At 45.5% G+C, this 24067-nt stretch overlaps 3 protein-coding genes across 4 annotated transcripts; 2 read left to right on the plus strand and 1 right to left on the minus strand.

Annotated features, from left to right (window-relative positions):
• The first annotated feature begins 232 nt into the window (after positions 1-232).
• On the plus strand, positions 233-13541 carry LOC116385165 (polyhomeotic homolog 3). Of its 2 annotated transcripts, XM_031850390.1 has the most exons (12): positions 233-806; positions 3355-3967; positions 4794-4946; positions 5382-5465; positions 6114-6315; positions 7553-8614; positions 8779-9116; positions 9631-9814; positions 10489-10600; positions 10795-10915; positions 11660-11966; positions 12753-13541. In XM_031850390.1, the coding sequence occupies exons 2-12, from the start codon at positions 3374-3376 to the stop codon at positions 12905-12907; spliced, it is 3312 nt and encodes a 1103-aa protein (XP_031706250.1). In that variant the 5' UTR covers positions 233-806; positions 3355-3373; the 3' UTR covers positions 12908-13541. The 2 variants fall into 2 exon arrangements, with proteins under 2 accessions (XP_031706250.1, XP_031706251.1); XM_031850391.1 differs by lacking the exon at positions 5382-5465.
• Positions 13542-14301: 760 nt separating this feature from the next.
• On the plus strand, positions 14302-15873 carry LOC116385273 (claudin-11-like). Its single transcript, XM_031850590.1, has 3 exons — positions 14302-14527; positions 15026-15190; positions 15614-15873. The coding sequence occupies exons 1-3, from the start codon at positions 14302-14304 to the stop codon at positions 15871-15873; spliced, it is 651 nt and encodes a 216-aa protein (XP_031706450.1).
• Positions 15874-17945: 2072 nt separating this feature from the next.
• Positions 17946-22344, minus strand: LOC116385114 (probable cationic amino acid transporter). Its single transcript, XM_031850316.1, has 7 exons — positions 22044-22344; positions 21203-21439; positions 20526-20743; positions 20287-20433; positions 19563-19771; positions 18709-19484; positions 17946-18316 (listed from the first exon to the last, which is right to left on the minus strand). Exons 1-7 carry the CDS (start codon positions 22342-22344, stop codon positions 17946-17948), a joined length of 2259 nt encoding a protein of 752 aa, XP_031706176.1.
• Between the last annotated feature and the right edge of the window lie 1723 nt (positions 22345-24067).

The following is a 24067-nucleotide window of genomic DNA, read 5'->3' on the forward strand; positions in this document are numbered from 1 at the left end:
AAAGTCGAATGCACCCCTTATAATAATTTAATAATGTAATAAACACTGTGAAAGGGGCCATTCTGCAGGAAGAGAACTGATCTTTTATAATAATAAGTGAGTACTTTTACTCGTGCATAATGTTGCATGCAGGGTAATGAAGTATTTCCACTTAAATAAAAGGATGTTCCACCGCTGTGCATTAATGAAACCCTCTGGTTGTTCTATGCGGTCCTCCTGAGCTCTGAGTGGTGCTGTCTCGCCTCCGTCGCGCTGCTTAAAACCTGCCTTCCATTGCGTTTCTCCACCAGCGGACTAAACCAGGCCCCTCGCAACCCGCAACACGGTGGCCCCCCGAGCCGGGCTGATTCCCACCACAGACCCCCGACAGGTGTGGACGGTGGTGGGTTGGGGGGGCACCCCCGCATCTTGGATGCTGGATTTACGGACTGCTCTGGATGTGATGAAACCCGAATCAAAGTGCGACACAAACACACGGGCCCGTTTTACACACTGCTGCAACTTTGCGTGTTTTTTTGTGGCATTTGTGCAGGAGCTGAAGGCAGATAATCAGAGGTGAGGCTGGTGGTATTATCGTCTGGGGGGAGGGTGACGCGCACTTCGCAGCAAAGCTCCTGCGCTGTCAGACGAGGAAGTGGGGCTTCATACACGCCCCATTTCAGCCTGTCGACCCTGCTGCAAAAAAAGAAAAAGCAGCTCAGACCCGCTCATCAGATAGCAGCAACAGACTTTATAAACATGCGTTCACTTTCGGATGGACGACACCGGGAATAACCTGCAGGACGACGCCGATTTCAAGAGGAGGGGTAAGTGACCGGAGCGCCTTTCTACGCAGAACGTGGACATGACAATTCACCCCCCAAAATAAAATGTTATTATCGTGAGACTTCTCCACTGTGAAGGCCTGTCTCCATCTTTTTTTCTTGATAGTCACATGCATGATCTGTGGCCTAGCTGTCAACCCGACAGCGTAATGTGACTCGTTCGTGTCATCCACGTCGTCTCCGCCGTCGTCTGCGGGAATTAAAGTGACGCTCAGCGGGCCAGATGTCAGCATCTGCCCCGCTGCTGTGGAGCGGAGTGGCACCTGCTTGCGTGATGAGTTCAGGGTGCAGACTGAGTCCCCTTTTATAAAACTAGATAACATTTTGCACACGTTCCACATGTTGGCGGTCTAACTGTGGACGTGCTCATTAAGTCTGGTAGGGGCTCCTGGAGCCACACTGGGACCCCAAAACGTCCTATGTATGAGTTCTATAGACATTGATGCTACAGCTGAGATGAAGCGATTAGGTGACTGACAGAGATCATTTGGCAACGATTTTGTACTATTTAGTTCATTTCTTTAAGCACAAATTCACGGTTCCACCTCGTCACGTGTGAGGATTTTCTGCACGTTCTATTGATAGTAAACTGAATTTCTTTGTTTTCGTTTTGTTTTGTTTTTCAGTCAAACAAAACTAGAGAATTTGCACGGTCTGACGGTTATGTTTCTGGATTATTATTACTGCTGCATTAATGTGTATGTTACGTGTTAACTCCTTTATATCCTGTTGTCTAGTTTATTCTACATCAATGCATCATATTCTATAAGATCACATGTTCCCTTGAGAACCACGTATCTCTGAAAAGAAAAAGAGCCTGTCAGCTTTGTGACGATATATTTTCCAGCTGATCCAAGAGGCTTTTTAAAGAGTTTATTTAGCTGAAGAAGTAGGAGGATTTTCTCAACACTTCATCCTTCAGCGGTTCACTTAGTTATATTCCACCGCTGCATTAAAAGACTATTAAAGTGGCCCCACTGATCCCTGAGGTTCTGCAGGCAACACGTCGGGCACCGCACTCACACCTCAAGTCCCTGAGGGATGATCTTTCGTCAGGTGAACTGCTGCCATGGCTCTGACCAAACACTGGTGTGTCAGTGAAGGACTCGCTCAACATTTCAAACTTCAGACACAGCTGTGATCAACTGGAGGGATTATTTCAACACATTCATTACATCACTGTCGGACAAAAAAACTAATATTGGTTTAATGTTCTGAGCGTGGGTTTTATCCTCGGGTGTGATCCAACATTTAGGGATACTATTTGTTTAAGTTTCATCTGAGGATGTCTGGTTTGTCTCATCAATTATAAAGACTGATAACATTTCATATAAAGTAAAGTTTTATGGGCTGCAGCCGGGATTTTGGAAAGTCTCCGACCAGGAAATGTCTCCATTAGATCACTAAATGTTTTATTTAAATGTAGGAGTTCAGCAGCTGTTTATAACTCAACACAATCAACTAAACCGTCTCTTTGTCTTTCATCTTCTCTGTGATTTTGATTAGTTCTCTCGGGAAACTTTCAAGTAAATTATTGGTGAAATGACAGACGGCCAGGTGGTGATGGGAACAGTGGGTTAGTGTTTTCATTTACTGAGCTCGCACCTCTCTGTGGGCGAGTTACCAGACTGGTTTATTTCCCTTCAAGCACGTCATGAAGGCCGGGGTGCGCTTCAAAACAACACAAGCTCATGCTTGTTTTCTGACAAGTGACAAAAGAGAGAAATACTTGTGTACAAGTTCTGGAATCAGCCTCAAAGAAATAAGAGAGAGAAAGGAGGTTGAGTAGTAGTAATCGTGATATGATTTTATCACAATACTTTTGAACTATCTTACTGCGTTTCAAGCATTTTGCGTGATATTGTGATTTATTCCCATCTTTCTAATTGCAAATTATGCAGTTTGTCAACATCTGTTTAATCTAAGTGAGAAGTCTCACTCAAAAAAACACAAAAAAAGCAATCGTTACCAAAATGTTTAGTTTTTAATTTGAATAATAATTGTTTATTTTATGAATGATCTATACAATATTGCCACGCATTTTCTCAGAGTGATCAGTAAAGTTTTGGATAAACGATGAGCTGAAATTCACCATGAAGCTCCGTAAAGACGAGAGAAGCTGCAGATTAAACTACCAGAGACACCGAACCTTCCAAAAACTGAGCTCACTGGATCTAAATATGTGAATCGTTAGATATTTGGAGAGCAAAAATTGGATAAAATTAGCCTTTAAATCACAGCAGTGTGCATTAGTACAAACGATCTTTCAAGCAGTAATATATGAGAATAAGGTGAAATGTTGCAACGAATGATCCACATAATCTGAAAGTAGAGACGAGGCTAAAATCTCCACAAAACATTCATTCTGGATTTGAATTCTGACAAACGGCACGTAAAACGTGACTTTTACAATAAAATATATTTAATGTTATTGTGAATAATATTGACGACGGCCACTTTAACACATATGAAGACTTGTCCATGGAGATGAAATGATTAGATGTGTTTCTTATCCGTCTGTGTGTTGCAGAGCGTTAAAGTGCAGCAGGATGGACAGGGAGCTGGTTCGTCAGAGCCAATCAGAACATGGCGAGGCCACCAATGGAACCAGCCCTCGGACCGCGGCGGACTCCTCCACCCCAACAACCCCCAACCCTCCTCGACTCACCCCCAACCCCATGCTGTTGGACTCTCCCACACCCACACTGACGCCCACAACCTCCTCGCCTCCTCCCCCTCTCACCCCTGCTCCCTCCGTCTCCGCAACCCACGTCCCCAAAGTGGCGACGACGACGGCGGTGGGCGCTCCATCTCCCCACATCCTCATCCCAGCTCCCCCTAAACTCACCTCCACCGCCACCCCCGCCCTCCGCACGTACTCTCGCCCGATCCTTCCCTCCCCGTCGGGCGCCCCCAAAACATCTCCCCCCAAACAAACCTCCCCCTCTCCTCTTCTCCCTCCTTCCTCTCCTGTTGCGTCCAGCACCACCTCGCCTCTCCTCTCTTCTGCAACGCACAGCAGCACCGCCACGTCAACCAAGACCTCCACCAGCCTGACCAATGGGAACACAAGGCCCGTACCCACGACGACCTCCACACCAATCACGCCCTTTCACACGCCAGCCAGTCCACCTGGCAGACAGGTAACACACCTGATCAAACAGAACCACGTCTCAATTTAAAGGGAACAGTTTGAAGTGAAATACAATTAGCGTAGCTTAGCATACTGACTGGAAACAGAGGGAAACAGCTAGCATGCCTCTATTGAAAGAAAACCCTCCATGCAGTCCCTCTAAAACTCCCTAATGAACACGTTATATCTCATTCATTTTATTCTGTACTTTAACAAAGTAAAGATAACACACATTGAGGTTTTTACAGGTTGTTGTAGGGACTTTAACTTTGTCACTCTGCTTCAAACACTGTAATTTTCCAAGAAGAGCAAAATATGGAAAACAATTATCAAATATTTACAGAGGGGAAGATATGAGTTTACGGTTTTTCAACCTTTTCTACAAATGGATGGTTGTTGGCGAAAGATTATTTTGTTCAAGAGTGATTTAAAAAGTTGTAATATTGTATGCTTTGTAGTTGTGTTCATTATTAAGTAAATGTAGTTTTTAAGTCTAGTATTTATGGTGAGGTATAAAAATCCCTGATGAAGGTAAGAAGGATGAATGAAACATGTATTGTGCGATGTGTTGTAGCCTGATGGCAGTTTGTACTCAGCGGTGTTTGTATCCTGCTCGTAAGGAGCATGTGCTATGTAAATATAATGCTCGCTTTGCATAGATGCGATCTTAGATATGTCGCAGGCAACGGCAGCATTAACTTTGCTCACCAAATTTTTTATGACAGAGCATCGGGTGTCATGTGCCTTTAAAACATCAGTTTTACAACATTAACAGTCTTGCTTTTCTATGGAAATGTCTCTAAAAGCTCCCCCTCCCTCTTTCTTTTTTGTTCCAGGTATCACAGGCTCATCCCGTGGGCACACCTGGTCTTGTGCGAGCCAATCAGAGCCCCTCCCCTGTGAGGCAGAGGGTATCCCAGCAGACATTGCTCCTGGGGAAAGGTCTCAAAGGGTCTGGCCAAGACCAGGTTCTGCTTAGGGCTCAGATGGTAAACAGTAAACATAGTTACACACACACACACACACACACACACACACTTATCATGAGATAAATCTTGCGGGACCCAGAGAACCAAATGTGGATTAATCCGCCGACAACAAATGCACCATTTCCTCCTTTTTGATTGATTAAAAACTACAGTGACCAACTGTTTTAGGAGACTTAATACAAATAAAAGTATATATTTGGGAGCTGTTTTTAGAGATGTAAGTCCTCAGTAGGAGCCATGTCTCATATCTCAAGTGGTTGAAAACATTTGTTTTGTTTTTACAGTGACAGTAACTTGGACCCAGTCTGAGATATTATTCAGTGTAGAGGATGTAACTCCTCACAAACACTCCTCCTCATGACTTGAGTATGATTAGACTCTGTGCTTTAATTCCTGCTCTCCTCTTTTTATTTCCTCTTCTTTTTCCTCCTGCAGCTGATTCTCACGTCTGCTATGCGACCTTCCCTTTCCTCCTCTTCCTCCTCCTCTCATCTTTCCTCTAACTCTGCCTCTGCTAAGGTGAGCAGTCGGGCAAATTCAACCTTTTGTGCATGTGTGATTTTCTGTTCGCTAAGCCCCGCCCCTTTTATTTACTGTTGCATGACTGTCAAGCTTTCTATTCTGGCAGGAAAAGATGTGCAGTTTACAGTGATGACATTCGTCATTAAAAATCCTTAGTTTTTTTATTTAAACAATGGAAGTTTTGCTTAAAACTGTCCCAAAATGTTCCACTTTTCAAAAAACAGTTGTCTTCTTTGCTTTCTGGATTAGAGTTGATGAGAAGATTCATTCCACTCTCACATCTGTGTGTTAAATATGAAGCTACAGCTGGCAGCCGGTTAGCGTAGCTTAGCACAACGACTGGAAACAGAGGGAAACAGCTAGCCTGGCTCTTTCACATCACAACAAAACCTGCCAACCAACATTTCCGAGCCAGGCGAGCCGTTTCCTGCCGTTTCCAGTCTTTGTGCCAACTAGTATAAACATTTCCCCAAATAAAAAGGAGGGACTGAGCTGTGAAGCTAAAGTAGCATCCAGGACCGACTTCCACAGACTGATGTCGTCAGATAACGACATGCCGACTCTTAGAGGTAACGGACATAATGCCTGGAAGTAAAAAGGTGTTTAGGGATCTAACTGATGTTTCTCTCTGTCTCCCCCCTCCAGCTCCAGAGTCTCACCCTGAGGCCTCCCCCCCCCGGGGCCCTCACCATCCCTCCTTCACTTCGCCTCAAGCCTCCTTGCTCAGCCCCGCCTCCCCTCTCTCACCCTCACGCCCCCCTCTTCCCGCCTCTCCGCCCACGACCACAGCCCTGCGCCACGGAGAGCCCCAACGTGCCCGGCCGCCACCTCTCCGTCCCGCCTCCAAGTAGGTCCCCCCCCCGGGGAGGATGACTCCCACTGGGTGGGAGAGAGGAGGAAGATCTCAGACACTTCCTGTTTCATAGTGACTGTTAATCAGCTTATTATTATTATTTGTTTCATTACTGATAATTATAGATAATAATAATTAAATCATTATTTCACCCGACATGGCCCCATTAAAAAGAAGGGAGACATTTCCCTTCTTCCCACAGCGGAGATCAAACTCTTGTATTCAGGAACCACGAGATAATCCTGCCATGCATGAGCTTCATTTTTAAAAAGCAGAAAGTGAGATGATGTAACCGGATCCTCTCGTCCTCTATAGATGCAGGTAACCACCTGGGCATTCGTGTTGTGCAGCGATCTGATTGGTTTGTTAGTTTGTGCAGCAATTATCTCAAAAACAAGCAGAAAATGTAGCGTTTGTTCAGCACAACGGCTGCAAGTCATTTCTAATTACTTTTGGATTCATCGATGAACTCTTTCATTCATAAAATGACCAAAAGAAAAAATGCTTAATTATTAAAATTATTAGTTAATTATATTATCTGACCATTAATCCAAGTATTTTCTGCTGGTAATTTTTTTTGCCGTTATTAAATAAGGACGAATAAGGTCCTAAACCTTTAGGCGAGCGGTTCAAGATTAATCTAAACGATGTTTAACAGAATGAGAAAAATTGTATTTCTGCAAAATAAAATAGCTTATTTTTTTAGACTTTTTTTCCCTCATCGTTGTTTTATTTCTAGTAAAATATCGGGAGAATTTTCCCTCTTCATGCTCCTCCAAATATACAAAAATTACTGCTCACAACCTGTTTAGAAATGCAACTCGTGACGAGTAAATGTGGCCGGTCGGGTGCTTCTAAAAGAGAAACCTGCAGATATCCTGCAGCGCTTTTCTTTCCTCAGTCAAACATGTTAGAACATACTCTTAAAGTTCAGGCCTGGGGGGGTTAACACGGTACTAGTTGCTCCTGTTTTACTTTCTCACTTGTTTAAACAACAAGAAAACCACATAAAGACGAACGTTTAGGCGAAAAGATGGAAGCAGCCGGTGTGAAACGAACATTCAGAGGATCAGAGTTTCAGTAAGCGAGCCGTCAGTGAAGCCTCAGGTGACCCGGAGCAGAGATTTGATCTCTTTACTCTTCAGAGTATTTATTTTGAAATTCTAAAATCAACTAGAACTTTCATCTGCAATTTGATTTCATCTTTCTTCCCTTCTCTTTTATCTTGCAGCTCTTTACTCTCCGGTCCGAGCCGTCCCTCTGAGACCCAGACTTCATTCTCCGAACAGTCACAGAGCGGCGTCGCCGCGTCAAACCTCGCCGCTGCAGCCGATCGCCGCCGCCCCCCCTGCCTGTCAGGCCTCGCCCGTCAGCAGGCCGCTGGCCGGACTGAAGAGCTGCCCGTTGACCCAAACGATGCTCGGGGGGGCGGGCCAATCCCAGCGCGGCCCGCTATCTGTAACCAACCCCATGTCTGCTTCGTCCCACTTTGAGCGCTCGCCGTCCGCAGCGAGGCAGCTGCAGATCATCGCCCTCTCTTCAGGACGCCAATGCACCTACGCCCACACGGTGCAGTCGGCACCCCCCGTCGCAGAGCCGCCCGAGCCGTCCGGACAATCAAAGAGGACGTTGAGCGGCGACGTGCTTCCTCTTCCTCTTAACCCGTCGTTGCCAAAAAACACCTCGCCTCCGTCCCTCCTGAGTCCGGCCTCCCCTCCGAGTCATCCCGGTCCTCTGACACAAACTGTGAGCCAGAGAGGAGAGGGGAAGGACGGCGAGGAGCAGGGAGAGAGAGGACGAGGGGTGAGACAGGGAGTCAGAGGTGAAGCGAGTGTTGGCAAAGACCTGAGGGGGGAGAGAGACGACCAAAGGCAGGAAGGAAGCCTCGTCGGTCGGAAGGAACAGGAAGTTGAAACGGCCGGAGAGGAAGAGCAAATGGAGGTGACGGAGGAAGGCCGGAGGGACGGAGAGAGAGGCGAGGTGAAAAAGATGGAGGAGGAAGAGGAAGGAGAGACCGCCATGGACCAGTCTGAGAACCGGACCAGTCAGATTCTCCATCAGTGCCAGGACCCGGATCCTATCCCGACGCCAGTTGAAGACTCCAGCGTGGAACCGAAACCCATCCTGGGTCTCATTCCTGTTCCAGTCCAAACAGTCCCAGTACCAGTACCAGCTCCTGTACCGGAGGTCTCCGTCCAAAGTCAGAGACTACCAGAGTCTCATCGGGACCTGCAGTCGGTCCCCCAGGAGGACTTCTGTGAGAACATGTCAACGCAGTCCGACAACCAGTCAGGTACCTCAGAGGGCACGTTTTACCCACGTACACCAACATATCCTCGTACAACGGTTAAAATAGTTATGTTTCAGAAAAGATGGTGAAATACTTAGTTAGGTTTAGGAAAACTATATATTTACTATGTATTTATTGACTCTGATCCCCGTCTTTGCTCCTCACAGCGCTGTCCAGCCTCTCCTCCCAGTCTCCCCCCTCCTCACCCTTCGTCACCCCCTCGTCAGAACACCCTCCCCCCCTCCTCCCCGCTCAGACCGCCCTCCCGACCGACCTCAGCCTATCGCAGCAATGCGACGCGGAGACGGTCGACGGAGCGGTCGGAGAGTCTCGGCGGCCGGCCGAAACGGAGACGGAAACTCTCGGGCAATCGGGAGACGAGCCCGAGAGCTTCGACCAATCGCCGGCCGGCCCCTGGGAGCCGAGGGCGTGGCCTGAGGGCCGGCAGGTTCTGACTCACCTGGTGGAGGGATTTGTCATCCAGGAGGGGCTGCAACCATTTCCTGTACGAACACACACCGTTAGTTTCACATCGAACTACAGAAATGATATCATGATTAATGATGTATTATTGACAATATGCAGAAAATGTATTCAATTTTTATTTTACCAGTTGCAGTGGACATAAAGATATTTATCTGTTTGTCTATTTTTGCCAGATTTGCATTAATATTTGAAGAAGCGACACATTTTGCTCAATGCTACATGTAGCATGTCTGTGTCACTAAATGCTACATGTAGCATGTCTGTGTCGCTAAATGCTACAGAAATTCAGTATTTAGTGAAAAGCCAAAATACAGACACAAAACATTTTTATGGATTGTAGTAAGTCTTTTTTTTTTAAGTTTGAAGCACCTGTAAACTGCAAACTCAAAATTTTACTTTAGTACAAAAGTATTAGCATGAAAATATACCTAAAAGTACTAAAAGTCATTATGCAGAGTGGTCCATTTTCAGAATAATACACAGTGAAATGCAAACTCGCAGTGCGTTTAACTGCCTTTCTTTTCGTCGTGCAGGTGAACCGCTCGTCCCTGCTGGTTCAAAAGCAGGTGAGCAAACCAGAGGAAGTGAACGGGACCAATGGCAGCGCGGCGTTGCCTGTGACGGACACGACGGACACGACGGACACGACGAAACAAGCGGTGCGCTCCAGCGAGTCGGAGGCCGAGGCAGCCGGAGACACGGACGACCTCGCCGACAGTAAGACTCTCCTGTTTTAGAGGTTTTAAAGTCACGCGACAACAAACAGTCACTGAGAAATTAAAGGTGACACAAAGAATAGTTTAAAAAAATGCATCCGTCTAATATTTTTGGGATTAATCAACTAATTTAATTGATAGAAAAAGTTTATGAAGAGATGGAAATCTTGTCTTTGCTGACCTCTGGTGGTTTAATGTCTCAACTTGCAGCGGTGATGTACAGGTGTACTTCAGGACACTGTGACATCACACATTGACTTCCTTCAACATCTGATTTGCTGCTTTTTTTTGCCTTAAAAGTTTTTATCATCTCCGAAGCAATTAAATGATTTTCAAGCAAAAAAATAATAATATTCTCCGGTTGCAGCTTCTCAAAATTGTTGCTTTTCATTGTTTTTCTATTTCTGAACTTGTATTTTTGGTGGTTTCGGATTGTTGGTCGGACAACACAAGCAATCTGAAGACAGTTTTCACTATTTTCTGACAATTAACAAACAATTATTTGAATAAATAAAGAAAATAAAGGTTATTTGCAGTGAGGAACAATTGCACACGTGTGTCTGTTGCATCCAGAAGTACTTCAATAAAAAGAATGGCTTTTAAAAAAGTAGTGAAGTATTCTAAAAAAGGGTTCTGAATCAAACACAGTTGACCAGGTTTGATTCTCACACACAGGGTCGACTCACAGGGACAGGACGGTGCTGCACTGCCAGTTCTGCGGGAAGAGAGGCCACGCCCACAACTTCATGCGGTCCAAGCGCTTCTGCTCCACTTCCTGTGCACGCGGGTGAGACCCGATGTCATTGGCTGGATCACAGACAGCAGCCAACAATGTCTGGTTTTTTTTTGGGTTTTTTTTGAGAGGCGGCGGTGTGTTCAGGATGTGGTGTGAAGAGAGACGCACAGGTGTTGAATGCAGATACGAGTGTGAGTTTAAAGCAGCAGAACGAAGGAGGCATCACCATTTTCTTTTCTTCTCAGGTTTAACGTTCGTCTGACAAAGCGTCTGCGGGCGCTGAGTGCAGGTAGTCGGTCCGAGAGGCCCCGCCCAGTCCTGAACAGGGCGGAGTCTGTTCCTGGCAAGCCTCTTCTCCTGCGACTGGTAGGGACACTGAACTCACCACCAGTTTAAAACAGTGATACCGTAAAAGAATAAACCCACTCGTTTAACTTTTCTTCCCAGAAAGAGAAATACAATGAACACCTTACACATTGAACACCTCACCTGATATTTAGACACTCACCTGTTGATGAAAAGTTGCCTTTGAACTCCTTCAGTTTAATCTACTTCTCTGTCGTCCACCTGTTTGCTCACTCCAAATTGATCCAAAATACACCGACGACTCTCAGTCCTCTCACACAGGTGTTAACGAGCACCTGAGAATTATGGGATGTGGAGTTTGGAGGGCCGTCCTGAAGCATCACCGCCATTTTCATGTAGTTTCAACAGGCTGAGCGCAGAGAGCAACAACACATACTCATAAGTATTTTTAGCTGATGATATAGGATTTTTTACTTTTACTAGTATCTTTACATCATTTACTTTCATACAGGTCAGCGCAGTTCAAAGTGCTTCATAGACAACAGATAAAGCCAAAAAATAAAATAGGAGTAAAATAATTTTTATTTAACAAATTGAGATAATCTCATGCGAGAAAATTAAATAATAAAATGTAATAAAATAGATAAATATAATAACAATAAAACAGAGTAAAATGCTCCTACTCAAAAACAATAAAATAAGTGAATAAAATAAAAAATACATTGTTGCATTTCCACCACATTTATTTAGACTAATTAAACATTTAAGGATCTTCAGGTATTAAAATAACTCACCTCTCTGCAGACTCGTGATCTCTGGAGCGCCGGTCGGCGAGATAAGGAGGGGAAGGAGAAGGCAGCGGCGGCAGACGACGACGATGAGGATGATGAAGATGAAGAGGAGGAGGACATGGAGGGAGGAGCGGAGGAGGAGGAGGAGGATGAGGATCCTGCTGTTGCCATGTCGGCCAGGATGGAGCGTCGGGCGGCGCGGAGAGCGAGGAGGGCGTCGGCTCCGGCGTTGACCACCTCGACCCCCTCGAGCACCTTTAAACCCGCCCCCTCCCAGTGGAGCGTGGAGGACGTCACCGCCTTCATTCACACGCTGCCAGGTGAGCTTCATCATTTAATCAGTAAAACGCCTCATTTACACAAACGCTCGAGCGTGTTAACCGGCAGCAGATGACAATTAAGTATTTAGCAAAGCGCTGAAACTTAACCGCAGGCTGAGGTAACGTGCAAACTGTAAATCACACAACTGTCAGCGTGTCGCTGGGAAACATCTGGAAGAAAAACGAAACTCTGTAAATATCTGAAGTTCACTTCAGAAGATAAGATGATTTTATTGTGAAGATTTTAGTTTAATAACAATTATTACACTCACACCTCATGATTATTGTAAAGCTCTGACTCCTTTTTAATAAAGTTTAGAATGACGTGTAAAGTAGATGAATGACAAAACCACAGAGGGACTCAACTGAGCATGCTCTGTGGGCCCCTACAACTTTTCCCACAATCCATTGCTGTGTAATGCAGCAGGTCTTTGACAGGAAACATCATCACATGTACCAACAGAGTAAAGTAGAGTAGTTCAGAGTCGTGTTTACTCTTTTATCTGTTTTATTTACAAAGAGTTCTTGTGTTTAGACATTAATATAAATCTGAGAACTTTTAATTTGTTAAATAGAAAAGATTGAAGTTGCAAGAAAACATGTTTCCTTAAAGTAAGGTATTCAAAATGTTGGGACAAAAACTCACTGATCATAGTGACGCTCAGCTTGTTTGATCACTGGGAGCTTAAATGTGTCACATAAATTGGATCAATGAAAAGTTAATTTGAGGGGTAAAATGAATAAATGTGCGTTAGAGAACTCATCTTCATCCTTTGTGTGTTTCAGGCTGCAGCGACGTGGCCGAGGCTTTTCGGCTGCAGGAGATCGACGGTCAGGCTCTGCTGCTGCTGACCGAGGACCACCTGATGACCAGCATGAATATCAAACTAGGACCGGCTCTCAAGATCTGTGCTCACATCAACGCACTGAAAAACCAGTGAGAGCGAGGGAGAGAGAGAAAACAAACTGATACAGAGAAATAACAGAAGAGACAGTCGGGGCGAGAAAACTGAGAAAGAGAGAAGAGAGAGACAAAAGCTGACACCAAGGATGACAGAACAAAGTCACAAAAAGAGATTCACGGTAATTTATGAGATTATAAATCGAGCTGTGGCCTTAGGACGGGAACAGACGCACGAAGACACCAGAGTCCAGAAGAAAGTTCATCCGTTTTGGGCGCTTTGACTGTAGCAGGAGACCGGGGGGGCGGGGGGGTTTTTGTAACTTTCTGTACATTTTTCATGCTGCTGGAGAGTGTACATTTGAGCTATTTCATGAAGGATTTTGAACATTTAATATATAAAATTTGTCTATTTAGTTTTTTTAGAACGTGACGTCAATGACAAATCTATCCAGTAGCTAACATAACCCGTGTGTGTAAAAATAATAATATTAATAATACGTAGACTTTGTAAGTGATTAATGAAAGTTTAATGTTTTATATCACTATATTCTGGACAACATGTCTGTGGATTTTAAAAAAGGTCACTATCAGGGTAGAGACTGGTGTCTTTAATCGTCACATTTTTATGGTATCATGCTTGAAATTATTTAATAAATGAATAATTAATCAAAGTGGTTGTTTTATCTCATTGTCTGAAGTAAAAAATGAGTTGTTTTTTAACGGATGAATCAACAGCAGAGGGCAGCAGTGAGGCAGGTGAGTGATACAAGAACAAAAATCTGTGTTTTATTAAATAACCTGATTTGAATTCATGTCACAAAGTTCCTTCCGGAGATCTAAAAGCTCAAATTTAAGCGAAATATTCCAGGTCGGTCCGTATCTCCTGCTTTTCTGATGGATACAGGCTTTTGTATTTCTGTCTCGAGTCTCTCCATATCTGGTTTAGGTTAATATCTCACATGCGCTCTGATTGGCTCGTAGTTTGGACTGAACGGTATGTTTTTCACCACACCCGATAGTAAATCTTATTCTAGGCATTTGTTCTGCGGATCAGCCCGAGGCGCGTTAACGGCACACAGCAGGATTACTTTTTAATTAAACTGTTTTTGAAAGGATTCTCATCTGAAACACTTGTTTTATTCACATTTGGACAATTATCTTAATTGGAGCAGTGCAGTTCAACTATTTATCTTTTATGAAGAAAAGATTTTAAAAAAGCAGAGAAGGATTCAAATATAACTTCTGCGAGTTTGATCCTTTTTTACGGAGTTTTTGAGTATCTGGAAGAATAAACAAGGCTTTAAATTCATACAACTGCAGCGAAACAAAGAAAAAAAATCAAACACTGCAATTAGTTTTTTTTTTAAATCCACATTTTTAAGATTTCTTTTCGTCGGAGTTGAGCGCGTAAAAACGCACGGCGGCGGCTCCATGGCGCACATGTGCAGGCAGATGACGGGCATCGCGGCGAGCTGTGCGGGCTGGGTCGGCATCATCGTCGCCACGGCCACTAACGACTGGGTCCGGTCCTGCGACTACGCGGTGGTGACCTGCATCCGCATGGACGAGCTGGGCTCGCAGGGACTCTGGGTAAAGTGCGTCATCTCTCCCGCGCTTTATCACTGCGTGGCGCGCACCCAGATCCTCTCCCTGCCAGGTGAGAGGGGGGGAACGATGGGTGGATGGAAGGAAGGATGGATGAAACTATGGATGGATGGAAGGAAGGATGGATGAATAAAATGATGGATGGATGGATGCATGGGGGACGGATGGATGGAAGGAAGGATGGATGGATGCATGGGGGACGGATGGATGGATGAAACTATGGATGGATGGAAGGACGAATGGATAGATGAAGATGGATAGATGGATAAAAGGATGGATGGATGGATGGATGAATGAATGATGGAAGGATGGAAGTGTAAATGGATGGATGGATGCAAGGGGGGATGGATGGATGGATGAATGGATGATGGAAGTGTAGATGGATGGATGGATGGATACAAGGGGGATGGATGGATTGATGGATGGATGTATTCTCATTATATCCCGTATTTAAATTGCAGTATTGTTTAAAAAGCGACTCATGAGTCTCTCTCTCTCTCTCTCTCTCTCTCTCTCTCTCTCTCTCTCCGTCTCGCTCTCTTCCTCTCAGCGTACGTCCAGACGTGTCGTGCCCTGATGATCTGCGCTTGTCTGCTCGGTCTGCCCGCGATGCTGCTGGTTCTGATGTCGATGCCCTGCGTCAAGCTGCAGACCGACAACTTCGCCATCAAGCAGCGTCGCGCCCTGGTGGGAGGCATCCTCTACATCCTCATGGGTGAGGATAGACCTCCAAACACACACACATGCCTACTGACAGTTTTATAAGACAGTATTTTTAGTTTCAGAGGACAGTTGTTTTACATTTAATGGGCAGTAGTTTTGGTTTTAGAGGACAGTATTTTCCCTTTTAAAGGACAGTAGTTTCAGAGAACAGTAGTTTTAGTTGCAGACTAGTTTTGGGAGGTACAGGACTCTGGTCTCTCCCAGCTGTTGCAGGAGGGAGGACGGGTGGAAGGAGGGTCCGGGTCTGTCAAACCAGGCCTCATCCTGACCGGCTTCATCTGCCAGACCGTCCTCCTTCCTGTTGGATGAGACGAGCACTTCCTGTGACAGCCTCAGGGTCGGGACATCCAGACAGATACATTATCAATGAATGTCTTCATAAAATGACGTCTCCGTGTCTTCTCGTGTCCTCCAGCTCTGTGCGGCATCATATCGACCGTCTGGTTCCCCGTCGGCGTTCACCAGGAGGAGGGCCTGATGTCGTTCGGCTTCTCTCTGTACGCCGGCTGGGTCGGCTCTGCCCTCTGCCTCCTGGGCGGCACCCTGATCCTGTTCTGCCGCGGCACCGACCCCGGGACCCCGAGCAGGGACAGCAGCTTCTACTACTCCAGGCAGGAGGGCACGGCCACGCCGCTGGACCCCCCCGCCAACCACGCCAAGAGCGAGCGAGTGTGAAGCTGCTAAACTTATCATAATAAAAGTCTGTGCATTTTTCTCTTTTTACATTTTGCTGAGTTAAATAATGTCATCGGCCAATTTTGTGTCTTCTTTTTTCAGATTTTACATCATTTGAAAATAGCAAACTGTTGCTTGTATTTGTTTAAAAGCTCCTGTTGTATTATTTTACTTTTAATAGCATGAATTCCAAATATTACCTGAAGTACAGACAATTCAAGAAGCTAGTAGATATCTTAGATAGATTCATGTACCAACAACACATTTAGCTTCTTCATATTCACAGCATAATCAATATATGTATCAAGAAAAATAATAAAGGTCTTTAAGTAATTAAGAGTCTCAGAGTTTCACTCAAAATGAGACATTTATTCCTGCAATGCCCGATTCTCATTTACACACGTTAACACAAAGTGCTGCTGCTGCAGACGCTAAATAGAGTAAACACTCTTTCACGGTAAACACCATTCACTCAAACAAGTCAAATCAAACACAAAAGTAACAGAAAGACGCCATGTTCTTCAAGTTTCTTCTTGAGATTGACATTTGAGTTTTAACAAAAAACAACATTTTAATTCTGGCCGACAAGTCGTCTGATTGGCTGAGATCAAACTCAGTGGGGTTTTTTTTCTGGGTAACTAACAATGAACAGAGTGGACAATGTCCACCTTTGCCTTTTCAAGGCTGCTGATGAGTCTCTGGCTCCGCCCCCCCTGAGGTTTGACTCAACCAATGAGAGAAACCCTGCCTTCTGGTATTGATTGTAAAAGCCTTTCTGCTGACATAAGTAGCTTCACAAAGCCAGACCTTTGTTTCTACATTTGGGTCATAAAAATATCGAATGTGAGCGAAGAAAAAGAGCTACGAGGGATGAAACGGATTTCCATCGAAGCCACAGCTTTTGTATTAAGTGACTGTTATTATTATTTTGGTTAAAAATAAGGACTTCCCAATAATGTTTTTCTCATCCCGTCCCAAGTCCTCTAACGTTGAGTATCTGGGTTGAGTAAAAATACAGAGTTCAATCCAGATTTTCTTTGCTCCAGTGCACACTGGAGATAAACGTCCTTTATAACCACCAAGCATGATCAATACCTGACTTTAAGTACACAACCAACACGTTTAAAACAGACGCAGGATACGTGAGGCAGAGTTGCTAGAAAAGCGTCGCCACCATAGATTGAATATAAGAAGTGATCTTATAAGACGTAGTCGTCGTGACGTCACTCGTTGGTTTGTGAACTGACGTTTTGAAGCCTTAAGATTGCCATTTTGGCTGTCGCCATCTTGTTTTTTTCCGCAACCAGTGAACAGGACGTTACTTGGACTGAGGAGGAGTGACGTAGAGACACCATATACGTGTCTGGTAGAGAGACCTGTCAATCACCGTGTAGCCCCGCCCTAAAGCATCCCCTGCTTTATGGTCTGTTTGACTCTAAATGGACCATAATGTACTAAATGAACATCATGCTGTATTGAAGAAGACTTGAAACTAGAGATTGAGACCATAAACTCATGTTTACAATGTTTACTGAGGTAATAAATCAAGAGAGAAGTAGAGTCATTTTCTCATAGACTTCTATACAACCAGAGAAGTCGCCCCCTGATGGTCAGTAGGGCGGGGTTTACTGTGATTGACAGGTCTCTACCGGAGACGTATACGGCGTCTTTACGTCACTCCTCCGCATTCCAAATATGGTAACTTCTGTTCATTGGTTGCAAAAAAACAACAACATGGTGACGGCCGTAATCCAAGATGGCAATGGCGAAATTGCTTCAAAACGGCAAAGGGTGACGTCACGATGACTACGTCCACTTCTTATATACAGTCTATGGAACCAGGATGTCGGTGGACATTCAGGGTGCTGTGATGGGAGGCGTCCATCGTGTCCTCTCCCCCTACCTCCTCCTCTGATATCCAAACCACACCGAGCAGACAAAGACGAAGGGTTCTTTGGTGAGTATTAAAATAAAACCTTGTGACCTGTGATTATTTGATTTAGTGTCTCAGGTCGGCGGCACTTTTTTTAAGTCATCATTTTTAAAATCTTTTCAGAGGAAGTGTCCTCTGTTCAGTTTTCCTCTTCTTCCTCCACATCAAACCCGTGATTGGTCCTTCCTCTGGACTTGCTGGCAGACTGGCTTCCCGGTCCAGACTGATATCCATACTGGTCGCCATTATGCTCGTACTGCTCCCCATCTTCATATTTGTTCTCCTGCTGCTGGTGCTGGTGGTATCCCCTCTCCTCTGGGGCGGACCAGCCCTGGTAGGGCTTCTCGTCCCGCTCCTCGGGTTGGAGGTTGTCGTCGGTGGGGAAGACGTCGCCGTCGTCGTCCAGGTGGTCGTCGTAGCGCTGGTAGGAGCTGGCGTGCGCCTGCTGCTCCCGGGCGTTCAGCTCCAGTGTGCTGTGCCACACTCCGTAACAAGCGTAGATCAACAAACCTGAGGGCGGACAGACGGCGACGGTTAAACCCAAAACATCAAGACAGTCAGGAAGAGAAACTGTCCAACCGTCTACTTTCTATATGTAGTTTACATTTATCTCAACATTGTGCTACCAGATGCCAAAATATGCCAAAAGCTTCAGCTGTTACGTCATTTCTGACCGTTGACACCATGAGAAGCACATCTGTCACAAATGTAATGCAGTGTGGATTTCAGCGGACTGGGGGGACCCTGAGGTCTTACTGGACTCACTAATTGGACTTACAATAGCATATTCCTAAACTGAAGGCACAGTCCAATATAGCAAATAGCAGAACATGTGTATTCTACATGAAGACAGCTTGTTACTACTGCATTTGGAATCCATAATCAAGAGTGTTTCATCTCACCTATGAAGCACCAGACGGTGAACCTGGCCCAGGTAAGTGGAGACAGTTTCAGCATGAGGTAGCTGTTGACCAATATGGCCGCCGCAGGGACGAAGGGCACGCAGGGCGCCATGTAAGGCAGCCTCCTCCCGCTCTCCGGCTGCTGTATGATCGTGATCAAAAGCTTCGCCAAGGAACCCGCCATCAGTGTGGCCATGAGGCCGGAAAACACCGCCCCAACGCCGGTTCCCTGCTCGACGCCGAATATAACAGTGGACCAGAGGAGGAAGGACGTGAGGAAGAAGAGGAGGGTGCATCGGGTCACTGTGCGGCCGGTGATAGGCGTGGGTCGGGCCGACGCGTCGGGCATCGCCAGCCGCAGCCGCAAGGTGTAGTAATGACCTCCCAGGAACCTTTTCAGCAGGGAGGCTTGGCCTGTGTGGAAATCGGAGTCGTCCCCCTCTCCTTCGGTCCCGCCAGCGTGGTAGGACGCTAATCCATCGCCGTCCGAGCCTCCGATCAGCACTTGGTCGTCTTTGGTTTGGGCGGCCCCGACATCCGCGCCGACCGCGTCCTCCCCGGGGTCGAACTGGTGCCCGTCGCTCTGTTCATCGGGCTGGTAGCGCAGCAAGAGCACGCACACGCTCACCAGAGTGTAGGCCAGCAGCGTGCCGATGGACATCATCTCGATCAGGTCCCTGAGGCTCACCAGCAGAGCCAGGAGCGCCGCCAAGCACCCCGACACCACACACGCCACCGCGGGAGTGTGCGTGATCGCCGACACGTGAGACAGGAACCTGCACACACACACATTTAATCGCAGAGTTAGTCGGGAACTGGAGAATCCTCGTCACACCTTTTTCGTGCTTCCTCACCCGAACAGCAGGCCGTCGCGGGACATGGCGTAGATGACTCTGGGCATGGGGAACAAAGAGCCCAGCAGAGACACGGTGAGTCCGGCTATGGAGCCCACAGCCACGATGTATTTACCCCACAGGAAGCCGTGCAACGCAAACATCTCCATCAGGGGAGCCGAGCCATCGATCAGGTCGTAGGGGACCATGAGAGTCAGGATCACGCTCACCTGTACAGAGGACGGCCACTCATTCATTTTACGTCTTTCTAGGTCAAAATGGATCAGATCTGAATGTTGTAGCCGATGTGAAAGTCCCTTAAAAGCAAATGCAGACATGTTTTTATTGATGATATCAGTGATTACATCAAATTTAGCTTGAATTGTCTTTTTTATTATATGACTAGAATTGGTTTTATTCGAAAATCTGATGCTTTTATAATTAGATTAATTTAATTTGCTGCCTTGTGTGAGACACTTTGTCACATGGGTTTTCAAAAGTGCTCTATAAATAAAGATTATTATCATTGTCATATAAAACTGTGGATGTTTGAAGCTGTGATTTTCTTGATTGACAGGTTTACCAGCCAATCACCTGCTGTCCAGTTCAACACAGGCGTCCATCTTCTTTGCCCATATTTGGATATTATGTCTCCACGCTCCAAAATTACTCCCGAAGGGGAAATAACCCAAATTTGTTTCACAAATTTTGTTTTGTTCATGTTACATGCGTGCACGACACTGACCGACACGTAGGCCGTGAGGCAGGTGACCAGCGAGGCGGTGATGGCGTACGGGATGGAGGTGTTTGGGTTTTTCGCCTCCTCTCCCGTCGTCGCGATGATGTCGAAGCCGATGAAGGCGTAGAAGCAGGTCGCCGCCCCTTGCATCACCTGATCAGCAACAAGAGATCACTTTTTTTTTGCTTTTCCACTCCAGTTTGAACAAGTGACAAAAAAAATGACAAAGTGGTTGAACATCTCACCCCTGACCAGCCAAATGGCAGGAACTTGCCGCTCTCCCAGTTGCTGGTGGAGAGGAAGAAGAGTCCGGCGATGATCATGAAGACCCAGACCACCAGGTTCACCACGTTGAGGACATTGTTGAAGCCCACTGTGTTACGCACACCGAGAGCAACGATCACTGTGACCAGCAGGGCGATAAACAGCGCCAGCAGGTCCGGGTACGTGTCCTCACCTTTACCTGAGACCGACAGAAGCACAGCAGCATTTATGGTGAAAATATTTCATCGTCATGAGGAGGAGACACAGGAAGGGGTTCCTACCTGTTGAAACTGAGATATTTTGGCCAGTTAGTCAGTTCATCACTTCTAGTCCAGACTGAAATATCTCAATGAAATTTGTGTTCATTCATGTTCCCCAGAGGATGAATCATGATCATTTTGGTGACCTTCTCACCTTTCCTCTAGCGCCACTATGAGGGTTACATTTGATGTTTTAAGCAAAATACCTTAAAAACTATGACTGGATTGCCATGAAATTTGTTTCAGACATTCATGTTCCCCTCAGGATGAATTGAAATATCTTTATGGCTGTCCTTGATCAAAGAAATCCTGAGTCGACCAATACTCTGGTGTCGATTAGTTAACAGACTTTTAATTTGCTCTTGATCAAAAACGTTACACCGACTGATCGTACTGACCGAGTCCTCTGAGCGTGCCCAGATGTGTTATCATGTAGTTACTGATGCTGTGATTGGCCAGAGAGTCAAACATGCTACTGAGAGCCGACGCCCCCGCCGCTGTGCCAATCAGATATTCCAGGATCAGGTTCCAACCAATGAAAAACGCCACAAACTCCCCGACTGTCACGTAGCTGTAGGTGTAGGCCGAGCCGGTCGTCTTCGGGACCCGGACACCAAACTCTGCGTAGCACACACCTGAAGACAAAAATACACAAATGTAATGAGTTCAATAAGACAATAGGCATTTTGTAAGATTAGAGTATGGTGACATGTTTCCTCTCTCAATCCTACATAAACCGTCCTGCTGCCAGAAATACTCACTAGAGGACCAAATGTGGATTAATCCGCTGCTGAAAATAGTCCGCAACACATGCTCTATTTTCTCCTGTTCGTTTGATAAACTAAGAGATTCCTGAGCATTGGAATATAAAACTGTTATTGGTAGAGACTCTAGGTGGGTTCTAGACAAAATCCTTGGAAAATGAAAGGGTTCAAGGGGGGAGGGGGGGTGTTTCTGGGTGGAATTTTTTATAGATGGTTCTAGGTATAACCCTCCAAAAGGGTTCCAAGCAGAACCTTTAAAAGGCTCTATCAGGAACCAAAAAGGGTTCCCCTTTGAGGACAAGCCAAAGAACCCTATATGTTTCTAGTTGGCGCCTTCATTTCTAAGAGTGTAGGAACCAATGGGCTTGGAGCTGAGAGATAAGACGTCAGACAGTATTGAGAGACGGACTAACACATTGTTGAGTTTGGTTTTAAGTTGAACAATGTTCTGTTGTGTCACCTCGTGTTGCCTCACCTGACAGTATGGATGCCACCGCTGCAATAATGAAAGACAGGATGACCCCAGGCCCAGCCATCGCTTTGGCCACCAGCCCTGCGACCACGTACATCCCGGTGCCGACGCAGCTGCCCACCCCGAGCGACACCAGGTCCACGGTGGTCAGGATCTTGGCGAGCCCGACCGCCGACCCCTCCCCGAGCTCGGTGAGGTCGTTGGAGCCGTGAGCCATGGAGCCCAGGGGTTTGGTTCGCAGCAGGCGGGAGTACATGTTGTACCAGGCGTCGCCCAACGACAACCGGCCGAGCCATGCCGCCATCACCACACCTGTTTATCACCTGTTTAATGTAGGTTTGTGACTCCTTCTACCTTTTCTTTGACACTCCCTCTATCATTCTGTCACTCCTCATCAGGCGTCCTCCTCTTTCTTCAAGATCCAAATGAAGGGTATAGACACAGCAGACATGGAAGAAGAATTCAGATCATTTGATTTAGTAAAAAGTATCAATGAAAGAAGTACAGATGGAAAAATACAGAAGTGCCCCCAATGCTAAAACAAATACCTTTCTTTATTATTAAATAATGATTCTGTGAAATGTGAAAATATTAATCTGGTGGAGAAATACAAAATCTTGTTGGACAAAAAGCAGTTAAATTTAAGAATAAAACTCTAAAAAAATTAAATATGTCTTTAGTAGAAAGTAGTAATTGTTCAACGCTTTGGCTGCAAACTATTCACCTCCATTTAATTTGTTTGTAACATGGTGGCGGTGACTAGATACCACAACAGGTAACAGAACAATATGTTTTGTATAATTTAGGCGAACCAATTCTTTAATTAATTCTTAAATAAATAAACAGTGCAATCATAAAAGGCTAATATCAGGCAGGTATGTCTGTGGATGTGAGCCAGCAGGGGATGATGGGATACCATCAGCTGTTCTCATCACTCACTGGAGCGAGACTCTCTCTCTGAAACTTTAATGAAGACCGAGGATCTGCTTTCACAACGGAAAGGTACGACTGAGGAAACAAAAACTGAACCAACTTCTACAAATCTAAAAAATCCCAGCTTTGCACTTTAACCAAAACCTGAATGTAAATCAACACGTGATCAACATCAACAGGCTGGCTTGACGACAGTGAAGAGCACAGGCAGAGACGTAAAGATGCGGATAAAAACACCCAACATGCCGGTTAAAGATGCACACCTGAGCAGACAGGTAATAAACTCACCTGTTGTGTGTTTTTCCTGAGGAAGAAGTGTTGGTTGAGTCCACGTCCTCTGCAGACCTAGAGGAAATGGTGAGGAGACGACAGCGTTAATCCTTCAGACCGGACACCACCTGATCAGGTGGATACATTATTCAACTCCTGAGACTGGCCAGGTGTGTGTGTGTGTGTGTGTGTGTGTGTGTGTGTGTGTGTGTGTGTCATAATTCATTCATAAGAGGAAGGAAAGAATAGCTGCTGTGAAGGTGTGTGAGTTAACTCTGTGCTGCAGCTGCCACAGGTGACGTTTCTTTACTCTTTGTTTGCAGAGCTGAGAAAATCACCAGGTGTGTGTTTGTCTTCGTTCTCATGTGTGCTACATAGTGAGGACCGTAACAATCAACACAGTGGGGACATATTTTTTTTTTGGTGTTTCTGTATCTCTTTGTAGTTGTTAAGCATCTTATTGTGTCATTTTATATCTCATTGTATTTATTTTGTGTCTTATTTTGTTCGTTTTGCGTCTCAAGTCCTTTAGTACACAGACTTGTTATTAACTTGTGGGCCCAACATGTACACACTGAACGGATTGTGTTATCTGCTGTTGTAATCTGATGCACAGAGTCAGATTACACCCGGCAGACGTGGTAACACAAAGGTCTAAAATAAGAGAAACAAGACACTCAGCTTCTGATTGGTTGATTATCAGCCAACCAACAGTCGGTTTTGTGTAAACGGTGATGGAAACATCAAGGTTTTCACATAAGGAATTTGTGTTTTGGTGCATAACAATAAATACAGTAAGAGAAGTGAAAAAGCATTACAACAGT

Source organism: Anarrhichthys ocellatus, unplaced genomic scaffold, assembly GCF_004355925.1.
Source record: "Anarrhichthys ocellatus isolate YVR2014 unplaced genomic scaffold, GSC_Weel_1.0 scaffold10, whole genome shotgun sequence".
Taxonomy (NCBI): domain Eukaryota; kingdom Metazoa; phylum Chordata; class Actinopteri; order Perciformes; family Anarhichadidae; genus Anarrhichthys; species Anarrhichthys ocellatus.